General features: G+C 38.5%; 1 protein-coding gene across 2 annotated transcripts in view; it reads left to right on the top strand.

The window, feature by feature from the left end:
• Positions 1-24,007, top strand: part of KHDRBS3 (KH RNA binding domain containing, signal transduction associated 3) — a 224,540-nt gene that overhangs the window by 95,322 nt on the left and 105,211 nt on the right. For both annotated transcript variants that reach the window (XR_009865776.1, XM_062189443.1), the window contains exons 3-4: positions 17,975-18,091; positions 22,190-22,336. Coding sequence is in view for 1 of the 2 variants with exons in the window: in XM_062189443.1 (XP_062045427.1) it covers positions 17,975-18,091; positions 22,190-22,336 (264 nt within the window). In the remaining variant the exon portion in view is untranslated. The remainder of the gene's footprint in view (positions 1-17,974; positions 18,092-22,189; positions 22,337-24,007) is intronic.

The raw sequence follows: 24,007 nt of genomic DNA, 5'->3' as shown, positions 1-24,007 counted from the left end.
CGTTACTGTAGAATATTTTGTAAGACATGAAGTTAAGTAATGGAGTTCTTCCACAAAAGAATCTGCTAGGATTATGACTGCAATTACATTGGGAGGATTTGAAATAACTGAGTCTGCTATTAACTGCATATGGTATTTCTCTCTAGTTGGTTAAATCTCCTCTAATTTCTGTCACCAATGTTTTGTACTTTTGAGGGTAAAGCTCTTGTATACCTTTTGTTAAAATTATCCCTACTTATTCTCTGTGCATCAGTAATCTCCCTAGGCTCTAGTCATGAGTTGCCAAGGCTATGGAAGCCTTTAGGGTTTGCCGACATCAATCTTATTAAGACAGGGTCATAGTCAAAGTGGAAGTTCTCTCCTCCCTGCAGAGAAAGGTACCTCCTTCTTTGATGGCCCTGTTCTTTCCGCTGGGATCTCACTCACAGAGATCTTTCATTTAGGTCTTTTTTTTTTTTTTTTTTTTTCCAGAGTGTCTTGGCTTTCCATGCCTACAATACTCTCATGGGCTCTTGAGCCAGATACGAATGCCTTAAGGGCTGATTCTGAGGCCAGAGTGCTGTTTAGGACATCTGCCATTCTATGAGTCTGCTGTGTATCCCGCTTCCCATGTTGGATCGTTCTCTCCCTTTTTGATTCTATCAGTTAGTATTAGCAGACACTAGTTTTCTTTGTGTGATCCCTTTGACTCTTAGACCTATCAGAGTGATCAATTGTGTACTGAAATTGATCACTTGGACTAGTGAGATGGCATTGGTACATGCCACCTTGATGGGATTGTATTGGAACCCCCTGGCACGTTTCTAACTCCACCATTTGGAGCAAGTCCGATTGAGTATGTCCCAAATTGTACATCTCCTCCCTCTCTTTTTCCCACTCTTATATTTAGCAGGGATCACTTTTCAGTTAAAATTTAAACACCTAAGAATAATTGTGTGAGTTCAACCACCAGTACTAGAACAAAAATTATTAAAATTGATGAAGTATTACATTGTACATCAACAGTCAGGACAAGAGCTGATCAACTCACTGTTTCTCATAGTATCCATTTCACTTAACAGGTTTCCCCTTTGGTGCTCAGATAGTTGTCACCAATCAGGGAAAACATATGATATTTGTCCCTTTGGGACTGGCTTATTTCACTCAGCTTGATGTTTTCCAGATTCCTCCATCTTGTTGCATATGACCGGATTTCATTGTTTTTGACTGCTGTATATTATTCCATATAGTACATGTCCCATAATTTCTTTATCCAGTCTACTGTTGATGGGCATTTGGGTTGGTTCCAGGTCTTAGCTATTGTGAATTGAGCTGCAATAAACATTAAGGTGCAGGTGGCTTTTTTATTTGCCAAATTAATTTCCTTTTGGTAAATTCCAAGGAGTGGGTTGGCTGGGTTGTATGGTAGGGTTATATTCAGGTTTCTGAGGAATCTCCAGACTGACTTCCATAGTGGCTTAACTAGTTTGCATTCCCACCAACAGTGGGTTAGTGTCCCTTTCTTCCCACATCCTCTCCAGCATCTATTGTTGGTAGATTTCTGAATGTGAGCCATTCTAACCCGGGTGAGGTGAAACCTCATTGTGGTTTTGATTTGCATTTCCCTGATTGCTAGTGATCTTGAACATTTTTTCATGTGTCTGTTGGCCATTTGGATTTCCTCTTTGGAAAAATGTCTATTTAGAGGTCCTTGGCCCATCTCTTAAGTGGGTTGTTTGTTTTGTTGTTGTGGAGTTTATTGATTTCTTTGTAGATTCTGGTTATCAACCCTTTATCTGTTGCATAGTTTGCAAATATTTTTTCCCATTCTTCGGTTGCCTCTTGACTTTCCTGACTGTTTCTTTTGCAGTACAGAAACTTCTCAGTTTGATGCAATCCCAAATGTTAATTTTGGCTTTGACTGCCTGTGCTCCTGGGGTCTTTTCCAAGAAGTCTTTGCCGGTACCTATATCTTGCAGGGTTTCTTCATGCATTTGATTTTTGACTTGTACCAGGAATGGGCTAGAGGGTTTGGCAACTTTTTTTGCACAAAATGTAAGGGTTTCCAACTCTCATTCTGTCTGTCTTAGTGTTTCTCTCACATTTCATCATGTAGTTTCTTCAAACTGCCACTCAGGCTGACAGGCCTAAAATTAGTAAATTCACCCTAAGCTGTTTCCTTTTTTTTTTTTTAATTCTTGACTCTCTTAGAATCTGCATGTTTTTTTATCATTCTCAAGGATTTCTAATAGTTGTGTTTTATATTTTGTTCAGATTTTAGTTTGTATTTGATATCTATAGGTGATCAGTCTCTTATGAGCTTACTTAGCATTACCTGCAGAACTAGGCATATACACTGTTTGTAAACAGAAAATTATATTATAAATGCTACATAGACAGACTCATTACTTAACAAACTGTAGCTTATGGAAATCTTTATGGATTGATCCATTATGTTTAATATGCTGAATATTCGATAGGTAGATGAACAGGAATGCTCTGTCTTTCCTGAAATTAATACTTTTGTGTATTTGAGTTGTGTATGAAGTAAATATAAAGAAAATGTGTGAAATAATATTTCATATTGTTTTTAAATGTTAGATTGAAAAGTTCTTTGTATCTAACAGAGTAGTAGCTATTTCAGGTCCTCAGAATGTCTAAAGTAGGTTGCTTAGAAATCAGCCAGTTTCAGAGTACCAGGAAAGGATGTTTCTGTTTAGGATAATGTAGCTTGCAAGTCTCAAGACAGCCTTGTATAAAAGATAATACTGCACAGCCATCAGGTGTAAGGAAAAGCTTTCCTGCTGTGTCAGTTAATAGACTGAGCTGGAAGAATTGGACAGGACTTGCCCCTTTAGAATAGCCATGAGTAGAGTACAACTTGGTGAGGAATTGATGTTGACTGAACACTTTTGACTTCTGTGGCGAGATGGTACTGTTTGTGAGACTCCATCTAATAAAATGATATCCCTTAGTTGAACTTTTTTTTTCTCTTAGAGAATTATTTTCAGCACTCACCATAATATATTGTGTTGTTTAATATGCAAACCCTTAAAGGCTATTTCCTCTCTTTAGTTATGCATCTGAACTTTGTTCTGTGTGAACTCAAAAGTAAACAATGGATCATAATTTTTTTTTTTTGACAGGCAGAGTGGACAGTGAGAGAGGGAGACAGGGAGAAAGGTCTTCCTTTTCTATTGTTTCACCCTCCAATGGCTGCTGCGGCCGGCGCGCTGTTGGCAAGACCCAAGGACTTGGGCCATCCTCCACTGCACTCCAGAGCCACAGCAGAGAGCTGGACTGGGAGAGGGGCAACCGGGACAGAATCCAGTGCCCAACCGGGACTAGAACCCGGGGTGCCAGAGCCACAGGTGGAGGGTTAGCCTGTTGAGCCATGGCGCCGGCCAATTTTTTTAAGTGTTTAAGCTATGGAAATTGTGCTGCATAGCTTTCTTGTGAATAAACTCTAACCACTGTTATGCAGTGGTGTCTAAATGGAGTGGAGTTGATGGAGTTTCAAGACTACATTGGGATAAAGCATCTTGCCTGAGAAGACCTCTACAAGAATGTTAGTTCATTAGTAGAAAACTAGAATTAAAAGGTTATTTTCATGCAGGAAAACTTCAAGTCTGTTGCCGTTGATTTCTCAACAATGTTGCATTGGCTTGGTTTCTGAGAGGAGCAGCCATCTTGGCATGAACTTTTCACCTCAGCAGCCATCTTGATATGACCTTTTCACCTCATTCCACCACAGAAGTCCATGCATAGTTTTGTCATAATACATATTCTCTAGGAGCTGGAGCCAGATCCAGAAATTGAACCCAGATACTTTGTGTTGAAGGCCTTAACTCTGGGCTAACGTGTGCAGCATGCCAATCTCATTTCTCATGTAGAAATTTGAGGGAAGCTTAAGTAGTTATAGGAAGAATACATTTTCAGATGCTGCCTTGGTTCTGTTCTCTGAGGTCTCTGAGCTATTTGGATCCTGTGACACACAGACCATGTGTCATGAGACTGGGAAAGTTAGTTAAGTTGGAATTTACTGTTGTGATAACATTTGAAATAAAGTGCTTAATTATTGAGCCAGAAAGTAGCACTTGAACTTAGATTTACTATGTGGAATCTACAAACAACCAGGCATATATTAAAGGGTTCATGGAAGAATGCATTCATGTTTCTCATTTTGTTTTGCTATGATTTTTCTCAGCTGACTAATTTTAAAATTTGGTCTTATATAGACTTCTTAAAGTACCCTAAAGAATCTATTATAGTCAAAAGACAAAAAATGGCCCAGTAGATATACTTTGATCATTAAGCACTATAATTATAGTTCATTATGAATATTGTTATGTATAACTATATCATGTCTTTGCTTACTTGTTGGGAACTTGTTAGAGAATAGATTTCAGTGTGTTGCTGAGCCAAAAGATAAAACTGTTTTTAGTGCTTTAGCAATATGTTACTGGATTATGTATCTTGAATATTTGTATACATTGATTTTGGTTCTGGGTTCCCCATGGATCACCAAATTGAATCAACTGAAAGTTGGATGACTACACTAGTATTGGAGACAAGAAATATGAACAGAATTTAGTCCTTTGCATGCTCCCTGAAGTTTCATATGTTAGAAACGGAATCCCCAAATTCGTATGTTAACAATATTTGGAGGTAGTTAAGATTAGCTGAGGTCATGAAAGTGAGGTCTTCATGATGCAAAGCATTAGTTTCCTTGTAAGAAGAGGAAGCCAGACTCCAGCTAGCACTCTTGCTTCTTCTTGCCTTGTGATGCCCTCTGGCAAATAATGATGCAGCAACAGGTGCTCACCACATGCTAATGCCATGCTCTTGGGAAGGATTTCCCAGCCTCCAAAACTTGTATATTCTTTATGAATTACTGGTTTTGGTATTATAGCAACAGAAATCTGTTAACTGTCTTCTAGGACTCAGTTTTTATTTGAGGAAAATGGCAAAAACTCATACCATGAATTGAACTGTGAACCTTTATCAAAGCAAGGAACTGTAGCATTAATTATATGAAACCAGGAACACACACCGTAAGCTTTGTTAGAAAGTGGAATGAAGTCAGGTTTAGCAGTCGATCATCTGACTTTTCTGTGTGCAGCTCTTCCTTTACTGATACTAAATGTGTCACTGTTTTTTCTGAGTGTCATACCAAATCCCAGCCAGACACTTCTACTGGGGTTCCGACAAACATCTTTGATTTGATGTGTGAATAACTAAAATTCATACCTTCTCCTCTTAACTCACCTGGGGTTTTTGCTGTGTTCCTTATTTCAGTAAATGACAGCACAGTGTATTTGCCACTGCCAGAAACGGGGACATTGTTTTTGCCTACTTGCTTCTCCCTCATTAACTTCTTCCTCTTCCATCCTTCAGATGCTGTTCATTTACTTCCAAATTAGTTATCTTTTTCTCCCTGCATTCCATCATTGTATCTAAATTGAGAATATTACCATCCCTCATCCAGTCTATTTTAATGGCCTTTTATCCATATCTTGTTTTTGCTTTTGGCATTAAATCTTCCAGTTAATTGTTCACATTTTAGCTAAACTGTTGCAGTCTGAGGTTTTCTAGATTTATAATTTCAAACTCATTTATATATGTGATTCATGACCTTTTTTTTTGTTTTACTATCCATCTCAACTGGGTATCCAGCTTTGAGCAATTGGAGATAAAATGTAATGTTGATTATTTTAGATTGTATGTTACTTGTATATGTGTATGCATGGGTGCTCCTGTGTATGTGCTTTTTATTTTACTCATACTGTCCTGGAAAAGTTAGTTATATAATTATTATTAGAATAAATTGAAAATGTCTAAATAAGTTGAGCTGTTTACCATTTAGAAATAAATACTGTATTAAAAATATACATGATGAAGCAGCATCAAATAATCTGAAACACCAGTAATATTTACTGATTTGTTGTCAGGAAATTAATAAATCTAAATGATAGTAATTTTCCTGTAGCCTTAATATGTTGTGACAATCTCTGTGGCGAGAGACTCAATAAAATCTATGTTGAATGGTAGCATTTGACTTGGGGAAAAGTAAGCTTTAGTTCCGCAAGTATTTATTGATGAACCATATTGTTGGAAAAATGATAAACCAAATGTGGGTCCTTCTTATTCTAAAGGAACTTAAAATCTAACAGAGGAAACATACATTTTATGAGTAATAGTGGATAAGGATTAAGTTAATAATAGTGGGACACCACCGAATTTAAAGGAAAGATGGAGAGTTTATTCTTCTAGAGAAGGAAGTACATATTAAATTATGGATATGACAGGAATAGATTAGTCTTAACTGGAACTCTACATCTAGTATACTAATGATGAGTCTGTTACCCTAAATAAATAGTGAGATACTAACCAGTGATAGAACAGGTATAGCCTTTTTTAGATAGATAATAAATATGTTTATATACACACAGACATTAAGAAGTACAAGGACCAGTAGGTGGGGAGAATTCTTGTTGCCTAAGTTAAGGCCTTAGAACATTTGAGATACTAACCCAGAGAGAACATTTAATTTATTATCACCATGGAATGCAGTGATGGACCCACTACTTCTGTTTGGCTTCTTTCCTTTCTCACAGTTTCATAAAGCTAGAGATTTGTACCTCATACTTTATCCAGGCATTATTTTATTTTATTTTATTTTTTAACTTTTATTTAGTAAATATAAATTTCCAAAGTACAGTTTATGGGTTACAATGGATTCCCCTCCCCATACCTTCCCTCCCACCTGCAACCCTCCCAACTCCCACTCCCTCTCCCATTCCATTCACATCAAGATTCGTTTTCAATTATCTTTCTGTACAGAAGATCAATTTAGTATATATTACATAAAGATTTCAACAGCTTACCCCCACACAGAACATAAAGTGTAAAATACTGTTGGAATACTTGTTATAGCATTAATTCACATTGAACAACACATTAAGGACACAGATCCTACATGATGTGGGGTAAAAGGGACACTAACCCACTGTTGGTGGGAATGCAAACTAGTAAACCCACTGTGGAAGTCAGTCTGAAGATTCCTCAGAAACCTGAATATAACCCTACCATACAACCAAGCCATCTCACTCCTTGGAATTTACCCGAAGAAAATTAAGTTGGCAAACAAAAAGCTGTCTACACCCTAATGTTTATTGCAACTCAATTCACAATAGCTAAGATCTGGGATCAACCCAAATGCCCATCAACAGTAGACTGGATAAATTATGGGACATGTACTCTATAGAATAATATACAGCAGTTAAAAAAAAAAAAAAAGAAATCCGGTCATTTGCAACACAATTGAGGAATCTGGAACACATCATGCTGAGTGAAATAAGCCAGTCCCAAAGAGACAAATATCATACGTTCTCCCTGATCGGTGACAACTAACTGAGCACCAAAAAGAAACCTATTGAAGTGAAAAGGAAACTATGAGAAACAGTGACTTGATCAGCCCTTGTCCTGACTGTTGATGTACAACTTAATACTTTATCCCTTTTAGTATTTTTTTTTTGTGCTACTTAATACTATTGGTTGAACTCTGTAATTAACACACAATTATTCTTAGGTGTTTAAATTTTAACTGAAAAGTGATCTCTGTTAAATATAAGAGTAGGAATAAGAGAGGGAGGAGATGTACATTTTGGGACATGTTCAGTCGGACTTGCCCCAAATGGTAGGGTTAGAAATGTGCCATGAGATTCCAATTCAATCCCATCAAGGTGGCATGTACCAATGCCATCTCACTAGTCCAAGTGATCAATTTCAGTTCACAGTTGATCATACTAATAGGTCTAAGAGTCAAAGGGATTACACAAACAAGACTAGTGTCTGCTAATACTAACTGATAGAATAAAAAAGGGAAAGAACTATCCAACATGGGAAGCAGGATACACAGCAGACTCATAGAATGGCAGATGTCCTAAACAGCATTCTGGCCTCAGAATCAGCCCTTAAGGCATCCGGATCTGGCTCAAGAGCCTATGAGAGAATTTTAGGCATGGAAAGCCAAGACACTCTGGGAAAACAAAAGAGGACCTAAATAAAGGATCTCTTTGAGTGAGATCCCAGTATCCCAGTGGACAGAACAGGCAATCAAAGAAGGAGGTACCTTTCTCTGAAGGGAGGAGTGAACTTCCACTTTGACTATGACCTTGTCTAAATAAGATCAGAGTTGGCGAACTCAAAAGGCTTCCATAGCCTTGGGAACTCATGACTAGAGCCTAGGGAGATTACTAACGCCATAAACAAGAGTGTCAAATTGTTAGGTCAGCAACAGGAGTCACTGCACTTATCCAGGCATTCTTAACAAATTCTTTATATCCTCTCATTTCTCATTTTCTGTGCTATCACAGCACTTGATTATTTTATTATCATCCTGAGTTATCTTTTTAAGGAGTTTTAATAAATGCTTACATTTTGTAGTATGCTTAATTATAAGACATTACCGGCCAGCTTAGGACCATCTACCAGAAACCTACTTTTATCCATGTGCTTCTATGATGTGTCTTAGGCTTTATTTTAATTAACATCTTGGGTAATGATTGATATATTTTAAGCATTAATTTTGGTTGACATTCATCATTCTCTTTTGTATGCATGAAACATTGCTTGCCTATTAGATGTTGGGTGCTGTTCTAGACAGTCAGTGAGGTACAATGATGAGCATCTGTCCTCTGAGAGGTCACCAGCCTGCCCCACCTGACTCCCACACAGGGCAAAGAAGGCTGCAGGTAGCCAGCCAGCCCTCAGATAAACTGTGATGTTTGGGGCTACTAAAATTTAACTTTCTGATAAATGACTGTTTTATCAATTACTATCTGTGGTGCTGAACCTCTTTGCATTCATGCTTGCTATAGTGTCCTTTCCTTAAGTCCTCCTTGACCTGATACCATGCGGCAGCCCTGACACAATGCCATTTCCAGAGGGCTGACAGACTGCTTCTGTTTTTTTCATCTTAGAACTAGAGACCACATAAAAACCCTGTCACCCTAAGGTGATCATTGTAAGTAGAAGCCCAAGATATACAGGTGCAGGAGAATCAGCAAAATTTAAGAGAACTGAGTTCCTCAGCCAACAGCCATGACTGAATTAGGAGCTGTGAGAAGAGTGATGTTGGAAATGGATACTCTAGCCCAGGTTGATTTGCTTGTAGCAACATGAAACAGACAGGCTTTTCTGTGTGTTTCCCTTTGCTATGGTTTGGCCCCCTCTGAGACTCATGTTGAAATTTGATTGCCATTCTGGCTTTATTGGGAAGGAGGATCTTTGGAGAGGTAATTTGGTCCTTAGGAGGAATTGATGCTTTTCTCAAGAGAGTGGGTTAATACAGGGGCAAATGAGTTTGCAGGTGGAACCTTGGTAGTTACTGAGAGTAGGTTGTTGTAAAGCGAGGCTGCCCCTCATGCTTTATCTGCTGGCTTGCTTTTCCACCCTATTATGATTCAGTAGGAGGACCTTGCCAGAAGCAACTGCCTGCCTTGGCCTTCAAAATTCCAGAACACTGAGCTAAATAAGCTGCTTTCCTTTGTACATTACCCAGTCTGAAATATTTTGTTATAGCATCAAGAAATCACTGATGATATCCCATTCTCTCTCAAGCATGAAAAAGGCTGGTCAGTTGTGCAGTGTTTCGTTATGCAGTAGTATAAAACCGAGAAAATATTAAAATGGACCTCGTCCATTTCTAATTTTGTCACTACTAAGGGCTGGGAGGAAAATTTTGGGTTTCTATCTGTTGTTTAGGAATTCACTGTTTCATTAGAGTGTATATTGTTTAATGTCCTGAAAAAAGTTTCAAAAATATTTAATTGAATGATGTTGTCCCTAGAGCAGAAAGCTACTGTATATTTATATTTTTGTTGGATCAGAAAGTTTAACTGCATTGTAAAATAATCTATTATAAAATATATTTTGGATCACTTCATAAAAGGTGAGATTTTGTAGTTTTTTTCTAATTTCTAAAGATTTATTTATTTTGGGGCTGGTGCTGTGGCACAGCAGGTTAAAGTCCTGGCCTGAAGCGCCGGCATTCCATATGGGTGTTGGTTCGAGACCCAGCTGCTCCACTTCCAATCCAGCTCTCTGCTATGGCCTGGGAAAGCAGTAAAAGATGGCCCAAGTCGTTGGGCTCCTGCACCCGTGTGGGAGACCCGAAAGAAGCTCCTTGCTCCTGGCTTTGGATCGGCTCAGCTCTGGCCATTACGGCCAGTTGGGGAGTGAACCATCGGATGGAAGACTCTCTCTCTCTCTTTGCCTCTGTGTAACTCTGACTTTCAAAATAAATAAATAAATCTTTTAAAAAAATGATTTATTTATTTTAAAGGCAAAGTTAGAGAAGGAATGGGGGTGGAGAGAGAGAGTTCTTCCATCCACTGGTTCACTGCCCAAAGGCAGCAAAGGTCAGAGCAGGGCCAGGGCAAAACCAGGAAATAAAAGTTTCACCTGGTCTCCTGGTTTGGTAAGTGTCACAAGAGAAATGCAGAATGAAGAGGGAGTAGGTGTGGATTCAGAATGTCAAGAGAGAAGTCTGTGGGGCCTGTTAGAATTGTGAATGACAAATTTGTTAGATAGGATAGGCAGAGACTTCCAGACCCTGGATAGGCAGGGCCTGCACTATGTCCCTCATAAGCAGGAAGCAGTTACAGAAGAGATGATTCGATGCCTATAAACTTCCTTTAGGATTAAGGGGATGGAGTCTCTGAGGGGGGAGTAAAGTAGGCAGGCATACAGGTTAAAATCGATTAGGTTTGTGAGCTGGAAGACCATGCCTTCACCATGCCCCTGTGTGACTTCACGCACTACCTGATACCTTCACCACACCCCTGTGTGATCTCATGCCCTTCCCTAGCCACACCTGGGTGCCCACCAGCCAATCAGGTTAATTAACCACTCCCCTTTGGAAGTGGGTTAAAAGCCTGGGACATGGCGTACTTGCTCTCTCTTTTCCCTGGCCTCTAAGAGGGGGCTTGCTGTAGCCCTGAGCCTTCATGTTGTGTGGCCTTCGGGCCACCCACCCTAGGCTTCTTAGCCTAGATGCTCCTCCCTGTGGCTGGTTCCTGGTACTTGCTATGAACCCAGATTTGCCCCTCTCTCTCTTAGATAAATCTCTCACTCTCCTATGCATCTTTCTCACTAAATAAAAGGCTAATATACATATATATGTGTGTATATATATATATATATATATATATATAAACTGTGAATGAGTTGCAAGAAAGGGTATTGACTTCATGTACTTGATTGTGCTCTTTATCTTTCAGTGTAAATTTTTGCTATTATTAAGGAGTTAATTCATATTCATATGGATAACTTTAGCTATGCCAAAATACAAAGAAAGAGTGAAACCACATAGATTGCATCTAGATTTAAAATCCAAACTCTTGAAGAAGACTGGTGAGTCTCAACTGGGTGTATCTCTCTCTTTTATACTCTTACCTAGGCTTTGTCTTTGAGTGACTCTGTCATTATCCAAGCAGGCCGTCTTGTTCCTCAGAAGCTCCTAGTGCTAGAAAGCTTTTTCACTTGCTGTTCACATTTCAGGAAATCCTGTGTTCCCAGGTTCTTGCGTACGTAGGACACAGCTCATTTGTGAGCATTTGCAGAGAGGCCAGCTTAGCTGCAGGTTCACCCATTCAGTGGTAGTTGATTTCTGTTTCTGTCAAATTAACAGACATTATCTTCTGCATATTTGTTTTACTTATTTGTCTCCCATACTATAATGTAAAGCTCAATAAGTACTGGGTCCTTGCCATTTTTTTGTTTACTGCTAAGCACCCAGAACATGTTTGCCAGTCACCAGTGTTGGAGTAGTAATAACCTGGGCACTGATCTACATACATGTTTTGTTGAATTTGTCAATATTAAGAAAACCCAGTTTTGTTGCCTTTCTTCCTGTAGATTAAGGATTATGTTTAGGGGGGTATGTAGGATTGATGGGCCTGGGCAGATTTCAGGAGTGGCTGCTTTCTTCTCTTCTTCTGTTCCTCTTGGAAGTGGTTTCCCTATTCTCCCTGCCCTGCCCTTCCTTATGCTATCCTTATCCTGCCCTGCCCCGCCCTGCCCTGCAATCATCTGAGAGTTGGAGAGCAACTCTGAAAAAAATTCTTTAGATTTCCAGACCTCCTAATCTGGGGCTTCTGGAGCTTCATAATCTGATGCTAGTCCACTCTCGATAAGCAAATGCTTGAGTTTCCTCTCTCCCTGCAGGTACCTCTCTCCAGATGTGGGGTTGGGTTAAATTAATTTGTATCTGTCCAGCTTTTGTTTGTTTGTATTTATGATTTTAAAGAGAGGATAACATTCTCTTCACTTTTCTACGTCTGAGGTGAGTGGGCAGTTCTTGGAGCTTGGTAGTTTTAAGGAACTGAAAGAAATCCAGAATGCCTCAAATTAAAAGCAGAAATGGGTGAGGCCTAGAGAGGTCGGCAAGGGCTTACCCAGTGTGGGCCTTTCATCACAATGGCAGGGACTTTGGATTTAGATCCTAATAGTTGAACAATTGCATTTGAATTAGAGGTGGAGTATGGTCAACTTGGTGTTTTGAAAATACCTCTCTATAATTGAAGGAGGTAGAAGTGGACACTTAGAAAGGACACTGAACACCACAGTGGTGTTTGTGAGAGAAGAAGGTGGCCTAGGATTGAGGAACAGTGTCCATGCCTTGGATATTTGAAGACACAAGTTAAAATTGTTAAGACATAGTTCATGAATTCTTTGGTATTAATTAAGGGCCACCTGCTGCACAGGTGGTGGAAATGAGGCAGTGAACACCTGAAGCCCCACCTCTGCTCTCCTGTAGTAGTGGTCAGTCTGCAAGCTCCAGTCTCTGCACGTTGATTACCAGTGCTTGCTAGACCAGGGGACTCCAGAAAAAATGCTTTTGAAGCTATGGCTAGGTATCAGTAAAACATTATTCTGTTAGACTAATCATGTTTTTGGTGAGCACTCAATTAAAGGAAACCTTTTAATGGAGACCTTGCCATGTTCTTGAGGTTTAGTTGTTTATGAACTGACAGCTTAGCTATAATTGTTCCCAAAGGAACAGTGCCATGTCACAAATATAGTTTAGATCAATTAAAGCTAGTTCAGAAAGGCACTTGATCTTTGCGATGAGGAATATAATTATTAGAGTTTACACATTATGCAGTAAAACTCAAGTATACCTACTCTGTGTTGGTTTGCCATGTTTATGATCACTTCAGATTTTTCCTGTTTATAATTGTAAAACTTGGTGTTCATAACAGAGTAATCGGCATCCAGAGAAAAGTTTTTGGCCTTAGAAATGATAACATTTACATCTTCCATGGAAATGAACAAATGAAATTATTAATTCATGTATATTTAATGAAAGATCAGTGAATTTACTTGGGTAAATGAAATTATTTATAAAAATTAATATTAAATATATTAAGTTCATATTATCTGTCTTGCAGATATACGTGTAGCCAGTGAAAGTATAACCTGGACTTAAATTAACAAGTGGCTTTCTTTGAAAGGATCATTGTAAGAGCATGGACGTGAACGTTACTCCAAGGGGAGGGGAATTATCACAATGGGAAGACTGTGTTCACCATGAGAGCTGTAAATGACACCTTGGAGGTCAAGCAGAAAAGGGCTTTTCTCTTGTTAGAAACAAATGTGGGAAAGGGAGAGGACGAGTGGTTCCAGGATGGGATGGTGATAGAAAATCTGATACCCTGAGCACTGCTGGCTCTTTTGGGGGCTTCAGACTTCAATAACCTAGGGTAGGGATAGAAGCTGAACTGAGGTTTACTCAAGTCAGGGTATGAAGATATATCTGATTAATACTGGAGATAAACATTTTATCTAATCTTTGATGAGGCAAAGCATGGGGATTTGGAGAATCTGTGCCTGGCCTTGTAGGAGGCTATTTCCAGAAACACAGAAGGACAGGTAGATTTTTTAATCATCACTGGTTTTTCAGGAGCCTAGGGCTCAGATAAAATTCAGTATTGTCACAGTGCTTAGCACTTTATCTTATGTTTCAAACTTCATAATAATTATGAAATCTAATACTTCTTACAAGACATACTATAGTAAATATGGTGAACTTGAGGCCGGGAAGAGCTAAAGAACAGCTGTGATCATAGTGCTGGGAAGAGGAGCTTGCCACAGAGATGCTTCTTCAGAAGTGTGTGTCAAGTGGAACCTCAGGAGGAGCTGTAGGACTAATGGCAAGCAAGAGAACTGTGCTGCTTTTTTTTTTTTTTTAATTGCATTCATCATATCTTCTTAGACCATCTATTACCGAGGTCTTTTTATGTTGGTAGTACTGACTGGGGCTTGCTTTAGGAACTTTTTTTGTCTTCACTAAATTCGCCTATATTGTGGAATCCATAGAGGAATTGAACTTACAGACTGAAGAGAAGCACAATAGCAAGGGTTGGAAGCCCAAGAAGTACAAGTGACCCAGATCTGTGGCTGTCCTCTCTAGCAGTGTTTCTTAACAGGATCACAATTGACATTTTACACAGGATACTTCTTCCCTGTGAAGGGTACATCTACTTCTGATGGGTGACAAACTAGGCCTTTGCCCACTAAATCCCAGTAGTGACCCTCTTCATTGTGACAACCAAACAAACTTGTTAACTATTTCCAAATACCCCTAGGGAGGTGATGCAATCTGCGTTTTGAGAACCTGACCAAGCAACAAGCATGTTGTCTCAGCTCTGAGGGCATTCTGTGTCTATACAATTAGATCTAAACTTCAAATTCTTATGACTTTGAGTCAAAGGTCTGACCAACCTGGGTGACCTGGGCGTGGTCGTGTCTGTTCAGTGTGGTAACTTCCTTGGTAGGTTTGTGGTTGTAGCTTTGTCAGTTGCAGTAAAAGGCGGGTATTGTTCACATAAAATTATATATGTCCACAGCAATTAAATTAACCAACTTATTGCTTACTAATTTGGCATAGATGTACGAACTCTTCTGATGGATGGCTGTTCTGATGGATGATTTTTTTTTTCTTACATATTTTCTGATTCAGTTCATATAACAGGGACAGGCATTTGGTAGGGTCGTGAAGATGCCATTTGGGGGGACTTCCACATTCCTAATGGGAGTGCTTGAATTCAAGTCCTGGCTCTACTTCTGATTCCAGCTTCCCTATTGTGCAGCCTGGGAGACAGCAGGATGACTCAGGTGCTTGACCCTGCTCCTCACGTGGAGTGGCGTTTGTAGTTCCTGACTTTTACCTAGCTTAGTCCTGGTTGTCTTGAGCATTTAGGGAGTGAACCAACATATAGAAGATTATCTCTGTCTCTGTCTCTGTCTCCGTCTATCTCTATCTCTGCCTTTAAAATTAAATGAAAATAATTCATGCATTTCCACATGCACATCCACATAGGAAGTATCCCTATAACATAGGAAGAATGAGACTCATGAGTGTTAATTTAACTAGGGAGCTGTAACTAATACATAGTATATAGTGGAATGGAGTTTAGAAGAACAAAGAGTATTAAATTGCATCATTCTGTGGCTTCTGTTTCTTTAGTATAAAATTAAGCGTTTGGATTAGATAACTTCTAAAGACTCTTAATTTTTACCAACTGAGAAATATTTGAATGTTTAATATATTATGTAAATGTGGTTATTGGACTACAGATACTTTTACTCCATCTTTGAAGCCCATTAAAATGAATGCAAGTGAATGTGAAATGAATGTGAGGATGAGCCTGTAATAGGCAAATGGTGTTAGTAAAATTTCAGTTGTTGTAGAATAAGTGGATAGATGGTAATGGCTCAGGAATAGAGAAAGCAAAGCTCTGAGCCTAGAAGGCAAGAGAGATTCAAACATAAATGTGATCATTAGTATTGGGAAATCTTGAAAAAAATCCAGAAATTATAGATACTAATACTATGAGGGTAGGTTTATGGAGTAGAACTGAAAAGAGAGCCTTGGCTGAAAGTTACATGTGAAATTATTAGAATACTAGATGTTATTCACATAGAGAAAGTGCGAAGCAAAAATAACATTAGGGATTGGGTGGGTCAGGACACATTTTTTTATACCCTACAGTAGAATTTAACCTTTTAAATTCCATTAGCTATACCTTTAATACTAAATTTTTTACCTAAAGTTGAATTTTTTGGAAAGACTTACTTATTTATTTCAGACAAGATCAGATACATTCAGGGTGGTATGGCCGTAGCCAGATTTATTTATTTATTTCAAAGACTTACAGAGGCGGGAGATAGATCATCCATCCTCTGGCTCACTCCCCAGATGCTCACAATAGCTGGAGATGAGCCAGGCCGAACAAAGCCAGGGGACCAAGTACTTGTGCCATCTTCCCCTGCTTTTCCCAGGCCATTAGCAGAGAGCTGGATTGGAAGTGGAGCAGCCAGGACTCAAACCGGTGCCCATATGGGATGCCAGTATTGTAGGCAGTGACTTTACCTGCTGTACCATAATAGTGGCCCCCACTGAAGTTGAATTTAAAACAACAAATCATTGCATGTAGAGATTAAAAATGTATATTTGAGGGGCTGACTTTGTGGCGCAGCAGGTAAAGCCACTGCCTGCAATGCTCTCATCCCAGAGAGGCACCAGTTCATGTCCTGGCTGTTCTGCTGATCCAGCTCCCTGCTCTTGGTCTGGGAAAAGTGGCACAAGATAGCCAGGGTGCTTGGGCCCCTGCCACCCATGTGGGAGATCCTGATGAAGCTCCTGGCTCCTGGCTTTGGCCTGGCACAGTTCTGGCCATGTAGCCACCTGGTGAGTGGTTCAGCAGATGGAAGGTCTCCCTTTCTCTCTTTCTCTTTTAACTATGACTTTCAAATAAATACATAAAATCTTTTTTTAAAGTATATTTTAGTTTTTATTGAAGAAAAATAAAATTAAGAGTGGGCAAGGGAAGAATATCATTAAGGTATTTTAAAGTGCTATTTATTTCAGAAAAATTACTTGAATTGTCATAGTTAGATAAATTGAGGTAAAATTCTCTCCTAAAAACAGGAAGATCACAGTAGTGGCATTGATTATGGAAGAAGTAGCAACTCTATGAGTTTGTTATCAAAAGTCTTGCCAAAGAGAGCAGCTTCTTTCTGGTAGACAGGGCTGATTTTTCTCTTTGGGAGCCAGAAATCTTCATAGTTTACCTTAATTACAGTAAGGTTTTTAAAAATATGAAATTCCTAATAATAACATATCATTTATTATGCATCATTGTTCTAAACGATTTATTTTTGTTGACCCATCTCAGAACAGATCTATGAAAGTAGTCACTGTTGTCGTTGCATTTTCACAAATGAGGAAACTGAGATAGAGTGGGTTTAGGAAACTTGCCTACGATTTCTCAGCTGGTAAATGCAAAAGCCAGTTTTCCAGTGGCAGTCTAACCTTAGAGGCCTTAATCTTGCTTGATAAATAAGGAAGCTAGGCATGTGTGTTACATAAATTGCCCACATTCCCATAACTATTTATTTGGGAAAGGAAAAATGGATTTTGTTGTTAAGCTCTGTCAGTCACTGGTTGCTTAGAAACTCATGTAGGCTAGTCCATTCATTGGTTGAAGAAGCAAGTGAAAGTGCTAACCAAGTAGGAGAACCTGGGTATTCCATAATAATCAGTCTGTACATATCACAGTATACATGTTAACTTTCTTTCTCACCTGTATTCTACTCCTAACATTGGTCACAGTCCTTCCTTAATGTGTATTGAAACTGTCAGCATCACAACCTAGGAATTCTGGGAAATTAACTCCATTCACAATTTTTAAATACAGACATTGTTGAATTGATTGGTAGAAAGTCTGTTGTTTAAAAAAACAAAATACAACTTTTAGCTCCACTTCTTGTGGCTTGTAGAAAATATCTGTGTTATAAATGTAGCAGAAATTTAAATATTTGTCATTAATGGTGTGTAGCATGCTGTAGTGTTTCCAGTTGTTCATGATTGATAACTTTCAGATTTGAATGTTACAAATTTGGTTGGTTCATTTGTTTTTCCTAGTTCAACTTTGTGGGGAAACTTTTGGGTCCACGTGGCAATTCTCTGAAACGTTTGCAAGAAGAAACCTTGACAAAAATGTCCATCCTTGGAAAAGGTTCCATGAGAGACAAAACAAAGGTAATATTCCTTAAAGACATGGCTACTTTTTGTTTTATGTACATTTAGGATATCTATTTATTAATCCATAGCATATAAGCTAACTAGCCCCTAAGATGCAATTACATGAAAATATATGTAAGGATATATTTGTAATTCTGTTTAGAAAATTGAGTCATTCTAATTTCAGAATATATAGTCTTAATCTGTACCAATTACATTTACAAATAACAGTAATGCTTATATTTTTGATTCTAGTAGTAATGCATCAGCATTTAGGAAGTCTGGTGATATTAAAATCATCATGAGGGGAAATAAAAGTCACGAGTATTTGCACCATCACAGTTTGCATTTTAAATTAGTTCTTTCAAGTCATGTTCTCTATCCAGTTTTCAAATAATTGAGTTTTTAATAAATGCGTTTTATTTCTAGTTTTTGACTTTTAATACTTTATGCCTTTAACCAAATTAAAATTGATTATAAGTGTTTTAATAATTTCTTTTCTTAGTGCTTTTCTTAGATATATTCACATTGGTTGTCTCATTTTTAAACAAGCTAATAATTACTGAGTTATTGATCATTTTCTCAAATATGCTAATCCTGAAATAAATATTCACAGGTCATGTGTGTCAAGTTATTCTCTATTCTCACTTGTTATCTCATTGTTAAAAGATTTATTAATGAGAAGTAAATCCACACTGTTACTCAGTTTTCATGAAATGTTGAACAACATTAGTTACAGTTGAGAGAGTTAAGTCAAAAGCAGGCCAGGCCTCTTTACAAAGAAAATTCCATCTATATTATAGTTTTATAATAAAAGCCACCATTTGTTTATTGAATTCCACTGTGAGACAAGAACTGTGAGATATTTTGCATATATTATTCTATGTCTTCTTTGGAAAAATGATGGATTTTACATGTGAGAAAAACAGAGTCAGAGAATTGAGTATATTATCTGGGTTATTCAGGGAAATTATTTTATTGTTTGGTACACAGTTAAGAAAACCATGATTCTCTGCCACTAACACCCATGTGTTTTTCATTACAGCTGTGGAAATATAGCATGTATCAGTCTCATATGGGATAATACTTAAAAATAGATTTTTACACCTGAACTTATTTTGGATAGAACCACAAAATAAATTTTTGGTAGATGCTTGAAATAATTCTGATGCATAGTCAGGTTATGTTTACTTCTGACTGTGTATTACTGCTTCCAATGATGGCACTTGATTCCTTTATTCATTTAATATTGCAGAAGAAAATGGAAGCATATATAAGTCAGTTGATTAGAAGTGTGTATCTTGTATGGAATTATTCCACCTTTGCTGCTATCTTAATCCAGTCTTAATTTTAAGGCCATATGGTAGTAGACTTCATGATGTGAGCAGTGAAACCCAAGGACAGGCACCCGTTTACCTACTTACTGTTTGTTATTAAGGAGTTTCCTTGGTCAGAAGACTGTTTTGTGGCATAGAGTACTAGTGATCAGGGCATTCATGAGCAATTCTCAAGTGGAAGGGAAGCAAGGCAGGCAGATCTATCGAGGTTATATGTCCAAGTGATAACTGATGCCTGGCTGTCCATAAAAGGGCTCCGTGGTCCTTCCAAGTTGTATTGTCATAACAAGGGCTTGTGGTTGTTTTCTGTTGTTGGCATACCAGGCACTCCGCAGAGTTAGTAGCTAGACATCTTTTGTAGGGGAATCTGTGTTGTGAAGTATCATGTAGCTTCTATCCCTCTTTCCATGATTGTTTTGTTAATGAGTACCTTGAGTAGCACTGAATTGGCTGGGGAATGAGATACTCTAACACTAGCAACAATGGGTTTCTACCTCATCATTGAGGATCTACTCCACGTTTGCTTGGGTCACCCTGGTTTTACACACTTGGGCCTCTTTCTGAACCAGTTATCAATAACTCAGTAATCCTTTCATTTCTATGTTTTCTTCCCATATGGTGCAGTAAATCACAGTGGAGATTTTGTAAGTAGCTGATGATATATGTTCCATCAAGCCACCCAGGAACAGGAGGAATAGCATTCACTGCGAATTTATAATCTGATGAACTCACTATCAGTGGATGAGGACCAATATCTTTTTACCCCATAAGCCACACTCTGATTGGTGGCCCCCAATGGAGTGGCATTAGGTCAGAGTTAATTCTCTTACAGGTTAAATATACCTAATCTGGAAATCTGAAAGTGCTTCTAAACTGAATTTTTTTCAAAGATATATTTGTGTATTTACTTATTTATTTATTTGATAGAAAAAGGAAAGGATCTTCCATCAGATAGTGCACTCCCAAAATTCTCACACCAGCCAGGGCCAGGTAAGACTAAGTCAGGAACCCAGAATTCCATCTGGCTCTTCCATCCTCTGCTGCCTCCCAGGCACATTAGCAGAAAGCTGGATTAGAAGCAGAATAACTAAACTGGCATTCCCATATTGGAGTCAGTATCTGAAGGAGTAGCTTTACCTCCTGAGCCACAATGCCTACCATCCTAAAATTTGAAACTTTCTGAGCCCTGATTCAATGCCAGAAATGCAATGTTCTGTACTTGGCCTTATGGGGTGGGTCTCAGTCACAACACAGGCACACTTAAAACATTAAAACCTTCAGACTGTATGTATAAGGTATATATGAAACATGCATGAATTTCTATCATAAGTTGGGTCCCATCACCAAGATAGGTCATTATGTATAAAGAGATATACTAAAACGTGAAAAATTCTGAAATTCAAAATATTTCTGTTCACAAGATTTTGGATAAGGGATATTCAACCTGTAACTCTCTGTATAGGTGTTTAGCCTCATTGAAAGTCACTCTCATAAATGGTTCCGTATCTTTCTTGAGAAGACTCGGAGGTAGTGTCATAAAGTGGTAAATATTACAGGTTTGGTATGCATGCTGCCTTCTTCCCTAGTTTCAGTTTGCTTCTCTTATTCTTTGCATCCCTGGAACAAACAGATATCTGACATAAGGAAGAGGAGTTAGAAAGTATGAAGGTGTCCTCTCCTTTCAAAGAATTGTCTTTGTTGTTCAAGCAACATAGGAAAAACATCACCATATAGTACAGGCTTCTGCCAGTGTGGAAGACTCAATCGCGTTTCCACTTTTGGATGATCAGAGTTATTTGAATCATCCCAAATGTTACCAGTACAGGCCTCTGGTTTCTTTGTTAGCCAGACATTATTCTACGACTCAAATGAGAGAGTTTGGATATTCAGCAGTACACACATTTAAACTCTGCATCTGTCTGTTGGTTCCGTCAGCCTGTGCTTACTACAGTAGAAGTTTCTAGGATACTTCTGGCTCTTTGTGCCTTGAACTGATAACTTAAAACCATGAGTCTGTCATTACATTCTTTAAACTCTTGACTACCATAAGAAACAGCCCATTTCACTCCAGCCACTAGTTGTGTTGTCTTCTTGTCCCTGGAACTGTGCTGTTGCCTCTACCACTGGAAGCGTCTCACTGAAGTTGACCACAGGTGATGATTGAAGTAACAACTTTGCTACTTAGGTAGATACTACTGATGACTGTATTGTCATCATATCTTCATTACATGAACTCTTAAGTATTAACTTCTGTTGATTGTTTTCACAAATTCTCAGTTAATATGTTTATTTTTAGTGATTCCCATTACTTAATATTAAAATCTCATTCTAAAGAGATCTCATTCTTAGGTTCTCAGTGTGTTTACTATTTAATGTGAACTCAGTTCATTTTCTTCTAGTTGCTACATTGATGAAATTATTGGAATCATGACGTGCATCAGCTACATATACAGCATAATAATCATGATGCTTCTGTGGTCTATTAAGCCATCAACAACTGGAAAGGTTTAAGCAAGGGAGTCAGGAAGAGGTGAAGGAGCAGGCAATATTGAGTCCGTGATCCTGATGGGCAGTGTCCTGAGTGGAGACTTTATCCTAGTATCAGTGGGAAGCCTTTGGAGTATTTGCAAATACCTACAGTGGAAAGATGTGATTTACTATTTACTTCTTCCTCAGGGTAATATATGCTGTTCAGTAAACAGATAAGCTGTGGATAGTTTTTGTTTTCTGTCTTTTTTCATAATGACAGATTTTTAAATATGATTTTTTCTTTCTCCAGGAAGAAGAGTTGAGAAAAAGTGGAGAAGCAAAGTACTTCCATCTCAATGATGATCTCCATGTGCTCATTGAAGTGTTTGCCCCACCAGCAGAAGCTTATGCCCGGATGGGACATGCTTTGGAAGAAATCAAAAAGTTCCTCATCCCTGTTAGTACTATATTTATTCATAGCTCACTTGACCTTTAAAATATTTATTTTGCTTTAGGCCTTGATAATAATTGTAATTTGCATAGATCTTTATTTGTAGTAGACATTACAGCATCCCTGTAAATTACTTGACATTATTCCTTTTTCTTACATGAGAGGATGGAGTTTTGGAGAGATTAAATAATGCTATGAAATTTACATGGCTGAAACATTTGCAGCAGCACAATCTATTATTCACGTTTTTGAACTCTCCAAGTTGTACACTTTTATGTGAGACTGAAAACACGTCAAAAACTGATTGATGTCCAACATAAACCCATGATTGCCTTCTGCAGTCAAGCCCTATGTGTGGTGTTGACCACACAAACAGGAAAAATGCAATACCCAACATCGAGGAATATGTAGTTTAGGGGAAAAGAAACATCAACAGATTACTTGGTACAGCATGATAAATAAAATGACAAACATAACTGTAATGAGCATGGGTAGGAGAGGCACTATTAAAATTCTAGCCAGTTTCTGCCAGGTTCATTATGTGTTTTTAACAATTCATAATCTGTTTTAACACTTTTGGACACTTTTTAAAATATGTATTTATTTGAAAAGTAGAATTATGGGGCAGGTGGAAGGAAGGAGTGATGGGGAGAGAGAGACAGACAGACAGATTTTGCATCTGTTAGTTCATTTCCCCAAGGAGCCCCAAGGGCTAGAGCTAAGCCAGATAAAAGCCAGGAGCCTCAATTTTCATCCAGATCTTTCATGTAGATAGTAGGCTTCCCAGGACTTGGGCCATCTTCTATTGCTTTCCTGAGTGCATTATCATGGAGCTGGATTGGAAGTAGAGCAGCTGGAACTGGAACCAGTGCTCATCTGGGATGTTGACATTTCAGGCGCAGCTTAAATGACTGTGTCACAATGCTGTGCCACAGTGCCCCCCCCCACCTGTAAATACTGCTAAAAATGTGATATTTTAAAGAAAATATACCTCTTATTACCCAAGTTTATTGTAGTCTTTTATGTGACTTATATGCTCTTATTACAAATATATAGTTATTTATTTATAAATAAAGCCTTGACACTGGCTCTGTGGCCAGTTCGTTCTAGAGCAGCTGGCACATCTGCCCTACGCCGTCTGGGTGAGACAGTGTCTTCTGTGGTCCCAGGCGTGGCTAGTAGATTGACTTTCATGGAGAGCACATGTGTTATGGTCCTATTGGCTGTCAAGAAGACAAAGTACTTACAGAGAAAGGATATTTTTCTGTCACATTTGCCTTAAAGGCCTTGATGTGGAACGAATTAAAAACACAGTTTCTGCCCTCATAGAGATCTGAGTTTGATAGAAAAGGCTAATATGAATCATATATTTATAGAAATTACTATAAAGTTGGATCTATGGCAAGACCACCTAAAGAGAGACTATGTCTTAGTGGGCATGCAGTTTGGACCAGACAGTGCAGACGTAGTCAAAGATGGCAAATTCTGTTTTCCACAAATGTCTGCACTGTACCTTCCATCCCATGACTTTGAGAGTCCCCATCAAGAGGCACAGTTTGATTTTCCTCAGCCTCCGTCTGGGATGGCCAGGAGAACTCTGCCCCACCCAGGGTCACAAAGTCTTTCTGCTGGTTTCTTATAAATCTTTTATTTATTTTTTATTTTTTTATTTTTTGA

The sequence above is a fragment of the Lepus europaeus genome, chromosome 4 (genome assembly GCF_033115175.1).
Source record: "Lepus europaeus isolate LE1 chromosome 4, mLepTim1.pri, whole genome shotgun sequence".
Classification (NCBI taxonomy): domain Eukaryota; kingdom Metazoa; phylum Chordata; class Mammalia; order Lagomorpha; family Leporidae; genus Lepus; species Lepus europaeus.
This window is presented reverse-complemented; position numbering and strand designations above follow the sequence as displayed.